The sequence below is a fragment of the Eulemur rufifrons genome, chromosome 19 (genome assembly GCF_041146395.1).
Source record: "Eulemur rufifrons isolate Redbay chromosome 19, OSU_ERuf_1, whole genome shotgun sequence".
In the NCBI taxonomy this organism is placed as follows: Eukaryota; Metazoa; Chordata; class Mammalia; order Primates; family Lemuridae; genus Eulemur; species Eulemur rufifrons.
The window spans coordinates 43,674,657-43,680,327 of NC_091001.1; the positions used below are offsets into that span (position 1 = coordinate 43,674,657).

At 61.7% G+C, this 5,671-nt stretch overlaps 1 protein-coding gene across 1 annotated transcript; it reads left to right on the forward strand.

The window, feature by feature from the left end:
- The first annotated feature begins 1,232 nt into the window (after positions 1–1,232).
- ADRA2B (adrenoceptor alpha 2B) lies at positions 1,233–4,856 on the forward strand. The gene has a single exon (XM_069494171.1). It carries the CDS (start codon positions 1,657–1,659, stop codon positions 3,016–3,018), a length of 1,362 nt encoding a protein of 453 aa, XP_069350272.1. The 5' UTR covers positions 1,233–1,656; the 3' UTR covers positions 3,019–4,856.
- The last annotated feature ends 815 nt before the right edge of the window (positions 4,857–5,671 follow it).

Sequence of the window (5,671 nt, forward strand, 5' to 3'; positions counted from 1 at the left end):
GGTGGGCAGGGCACCAGAGCGAGAGCAGTTGCTCAGCAGCTCCTTGAAGAGGGGGGCTTAGTCTGAAATTTCTTCTTACCCCAACGCCCCTTTCCACTGCCACCGGAGAGGGGCTTCGGTGTCTGTGGGGGACCCAGGCAGGACTGGAGCAGAGAGGGGGTGGACCCCTTCCCCAGCGGTCACTACAGGGTCAAAGAGAAGCTCCTCCCTTCGCGGCTGCCCTTGAGATCTGCCTTTTCTCAGAGCTGTGAGAAGACCCCGCCCTTTACCCCCGCAAGGTCTCCTTGCTCTGCTCCAGCCCAGGGACCTCACCTCCTCCCCCCATTGGCCAAGAGGCTGCAGTTCGCCACGCCCCCTGCCCCCATGCAATCCCTTCGCTGAGTCTCAGTTGCTGCTGTGATCTGAGTCCACGCCAGTTTCCCTCTTACCTCCTTTGCCCTTACTAGAGGAAACTGGGGCAGGTGCGGGAGAAACAGGAAAGCTGGTCACAAACTGCTTCTCGGGGTTGGAGCCTTTCCAGCGCCCCCAGGGTGCGGCGAGGGCTGTCTCGGCACGCGGACGGCAGCAGGGGGCGCTCGCGAGCCGGCGCCGCGCGCCGCTTCGGGCTCCGCAGGCCCGACGGAGCCCAGCCTGGCGGGGAAACGTTTGGGGAAGGGGTTTGGGAGTGTCTCCCTGTTCCCCTTCCCCCGCTGGGTTTCTTCACTGCCGGGGGACAGGTGGCGTTGTGGCGTATTATGATCCAGCGCCCCAGTACACCCACTGACCCACCCTTCCTTGGGGCTCGTGGGCTGCGGGAGGAGAGACCAGCTCGCGCCCACTGTCCTAGACCCCGGGGCTCAGCCGCAGCTCCAGGGTCCGCGGGAAAGTGGTCCCGCCTCGGTGCCCGCAGACGCACCAGCTCCGCGTCCCAGCTCCCCGCACGCACCGACCCTTCCACTTCTGCCTGCGTCCTTCCCAAGCCCCGAAGACCCCAGACGCCGGGCCCCCTCTGACCTCCCGAGGCGCGGCTGCGGGAGGTATAGGAATGGGGGCGCCAGGCGGAGGCCGGGCTGCGGGGAGGATGCATCTGCTCGCCCTCCCGCGAAGTGCACCTTCCACCCACCCTCGGTCCGATCGCCCGCCCCGCCTCCCTCCCCTCCTCCCGCTCCCGCCTCCGGTCTCCTCCCTCCTCGAGCCGCGCTCGCTCTCCTCCCCACTCCCCAGCCGCGGCGGGCTGCCTGCAGGCACGGCTCGGGCGAGAGCCTGCGAGCGGAGCGGACGCCTCGGCCTCCGCGCCTCCTCGGAGAACCGGCGGCGCGACCCCCGTCCGGTCCGCTCGGCCGCGCCCCACCGTGCGCGCGGCAGCCGTGTGGCGGGAGGGCGCTACTTTCCCCCAGTTCCGAGCAGGACGGGGACGGCAGCGGGACAACTTGGAAAACTTCTCTGGGGCGAGCGGCAGGGACGCCGGGCGCTGGTTGAAGAGGATGTAGGAGGGCGGTGGCCGGCCCCGGGTGTCCCCCGACCTCCTAGGCTCCGTTCGGCCAGGCCATGGGGCTCCAGCGCCTTCAGCGCCGCCAGGTGGGCGACCTCCTCGTCTAGCGGAATTAGGGCAGCGCTCTCTCCCGCGGTGCGCGCGCTGGGCGGGGAGCGCTCCCTCCGTCCGCGTCCGGCCCAGCCATGGACCACCAGGAGCCCTACTCGGTGCAGGCCACGGCGGCCATCGCGGCAGCCATCACCTTCCTCATCCTCTTCACCATCTTCGGCAACTCGCTGGTTATCCTGGCTGTGTTGACCAGCCGCTCGCTGCGCGCCCCGCAAAACCTGTTCCTGGTGTCGCTGGCCGCCGCCGACATCCTAGTGGCCACGCTCATCATCCCTTTCTCGCTGGCCAACGAGCTGCTGGGCTACTGGTACTTCCGGCGCACATGGTGCGAGGTGTACCTGGCGCTCGACGTGCTCTTTTGTACCTCGTCCATCGTGCACCTGTGCGCCATCAGCCTGGACCGCTACTGGGCCGTGAGCCGCGCGCTGGAGTACAACTCCAAACGCACCCCGCGCCGCATCAAGTGCATCATCCTCACCGTGTGGCTCATCGCAGCTGTCATCTCGCTGCCGCCCCTCATCTACAAGGGCGACCAGGGCCCCCAGCCCCGCGGGCGCCCCCAGTGCAAGCTCAACCAAGAGGCATGGTACATCCTGTCCTCCAGCATCGGATCTTTCTTTGCTCCCTGCCTCATCATGATCCTTGTCTACCTGCGCATCTACCTGATCGCCAAACGCAGCCACCGCAGAGGTCCTAGGGCCAAGGGGGTGCCTGGGAAGGGTGAGTCCAAGCAGCCGCGACCCGTCTCTGAGGGTGCTTTGGCCTCAGCCAAGTTGCCAACCGTGGCCTCTACTCTGGCTTCTTCGGGAGAGGCCAAGGGACACTCCAAGACCACTGGGGAGAAGGAGGAAGGGGAGACCCCTGAAGATGCTGGGAGCCGGCCCTTGCCACGTAGCTGGGCTGCCCTTTCCAACTCAGGCCAGGGCCAGAAGGAGGGTGTTTGTGGGGCATCTCCAGAGGAGGAAGCTGATGAAGAGGAGGAGGAGGAGGAGGAGGAGGAGGAGGAGGAGTGTGAGCCTAAGGCAGTGCCGGTGTCTCCTGCCTCAGTTTGCAGCCCACCCCTGCAGAAGCCACAGGGCTCCCGGGTGCTGGCCACCCTACGTGGCCAGGTGCTCCTGGGAAGGGCTGTGGGTGTTGTGGGTGGGCAGTGGTGGCGTCGACGGGCACAGCTGACCCGGGAGAAACGGTTCACCTTCGTGCTGGCCGTGGTCATCGGTGTCTTTGTCCTCTGCTGGTTCCCCTTCTTCTTCAGCTATAGCCTGGGCGCCATATGCCCAAAGCATTGCAAGGTGCCCCACGGCCTCTTCCAGTTCTTCTTCTGGATTGGCTACTGCAACAGCTCGCTGAACCCTGTCATCTATACCATCTTCAACCAGGACTTTCGCCGTGCCTTCCGAAGGATCCTTTGTCGCCAGTGGACCCAGACGGCCTGGTGAGCCCACCTGCTGCTGCCTGTGTGGGGTTGGTGCCAGGTGGCACCAGGGCCGCCGTGCTTCTTGCCCTGCTTTGTGTGGCCACCTTCCTGGGGTATTCTGGTTCCTGCCCAGATCCCGCAGGGCTCATCTTAAGAGCCCCCTGGGTAGGGTGGAGCAGAGGTGCTGATAACAGGGGTCCATGTGAAACCTCCCTTGCTGGCTTGGCTTTGGGGGACTTCTCCACCCCTTGCCTGAGCACAGGCACATGGATGAGGCTTGGATGTTCTTGAATGTAGCCGAGGCCAGGCTAGAATACAGCACCTCTCTCCCAGAACCCCAAACCCCTACAGGCCAATGGGTGGGCTTCCTTTTCTTGAGGACCCTGTGTTCCTTGGCAGGTCACTTGTTTGTGGTATTTTTGTTTCTATTTCATCTCCCCCCACCCACAAAGAGCAGGAAGCTAGCCTTCCACTTTTCCCAGGAGGGCCTGCTGCTGAGGAGGAGGAAGAAAGGAAGACTGTGCACCATGTTGGGCGGTCATGGTCCCTATCAGGCACTGGGATCGGGGGTTCCTGGGATGGCTCTGTCTCCAGGACCATCTTTCCCCTGCTTTTGGATTCGTGGATCCTTTAACGGCCAGAACCGTGGATCTGTTTCCTCACCAAGCACCCCTTTGGAAGGGGGGTGGGCACTTGGATGCCTCGGTGGGGCGGTCAGGAGGCCTGGCCTCTGCCTCAACGGGAGATGCCCGATCACTGGCATTCACCCCCTGCAAAAACCGGGGTAACAATAGCTTGCTGCCTACCTGCTGCAGGGAGATGAGAGGCTTTGCAGAACACTTTGAGCTCCATGGGGGAATGCACTAGAGAGCCAGAAAATGTGATTATCCGGTGATATAAAAATCCCCTTTCTCTGTGTTTACCACCACCTGTCTTCCTGTAGACTTTTGTTCTGTGCCTGGGGTGTGTGAATTCCGTCCCCAAACTGGAAGTGGGGAGTGGCAGACAGAATCACTGTTTCAGGTTAAAGGATTTCTTTGAGAGTGTGTTCTTGTGCCTGCAAAGATGGAGTTATTATGCTGCATGACAACTTTTCGACATTTCATCTGCAACACCAAGAGGGTTTTCATTGGCTTTCGCCACCCTGCCCCCCCGCAAGTGGGGGATAAGTCTTTTGTCACCAAGCAGGCAAATTGTTTCCCCAAGATGGCTCAAAATACCCATACCATCGGAACAGTCCAAGATGAGAGCCTGTGGAGGTGGCAGAGCCCCTGGGTGGGGTATTAGCATGCGGGTCCCATAGACCCCTGGGGGAGCCTTCAGCTGGAGTACCCAAGCAGGTCTCCAAGTCCCAGATGAGTCCTTGTGAAACATAACTAATCCCATCTCAGGTGGGTGCCTGCTGGCCGCTTGAGACCTCACCACATTGGCCCCCCAACCTCCACAATGAAGGTCCCCCACTCCCTGGTTCTCACTCCACCCCACCTGGAACAATTGGAAGTATGGAAAGGATGTTTGCCAGTCTTCCGCATGGGGGTGCCTGGCTTCAGCCTTGGGCCCGGGGCATCTTAGCTTGGGTGGTGTTGGCACCAGATGGACCTGCCAGACTTGGAAGGGTGCTAAGTGGGTTTTCTGGGGTGGAGAAGATGGGAGGGGGACAAAAAGGAGTCCCTCCTGGGGGGTGCTGTCCAGCTTGGCCCTTGGTGGGTTGCAGCTGTGAGGCCACTGCGACACCCTGGGGCGTGGCTGGGGGCTGGACCCAGGGGAGGGACTGACTTGGGACCATCTGCTGGCTGATTGTGTGTGCCCCATGGGAGCCCCAGTGTTGTTGCCTGTGACCCCTTGTTGTGACATGCAGGTGTTTTTAAAAAGTCTGAGCTATTTTATCAATAAAAGATATTTTGTAATAATTGAGCGCATCCTTGTTGTTCAAGGGCTGCCAGGAATGGTTATTCCTCAGTTACTTGCACAGCAGACTCTGGGTGTGGCCCAGTGAGCTGGGGCCGCCTCGAGGGCTAGTTTCCCTCTGTTCCCCCAGGTGTGGCTGGCTGGCAGCCCCCACCTGCCTGCCTGCCTTTGTCCACGCAACATCCTTACTCATCACTACAGGCCAGTGGGGGTGACAGTGGCCAGAGGAGCCTGAGACTGACTGCGTGGGAAGGAAGAGAAGGGAGGAGGGCTTCCCAGAGAAGGTGGCCTCTGAGCTGGGTCTTGGGGGAAGCACAGGAGTAACCAAGAGTCAAGATAGGAAGGTGTTTTGGGCAGGGGAAGGGCACATGCAAAGGCTGCTGTGTTGGGTTGATCTGTGACAGAGTTTGAGAGACAGCCCCACGCTAGCCCTGCTGGGTGGTCCAGGGGTGCAGCAGCCTTCCTATGCCACCTAGCTGCCTTGGAGAGGGCAGTCTCTGGGGCCCAAAGCAGGTTGGCCTGGTCCCACGGATGGAGGACAGAGAGCAGGCTGGCAGCAGGAGGCTGTGAGCAGGGCCAGCACCGGTTGCAGAGCCCTGGGAGTGGAGGGTGGAGGGAGGAGCTGTGACCCTTGGTGTGAGAGTCTTTGGTGTGAGGCCACCCTGATACTCCCACATTCACCCACAATCTACACTTTTACCACCTTCATACTTTCCTGGGGCCCTGCTTCTGCTAGGGACAATCAGCAGAGGCTCCAATGTATCCAC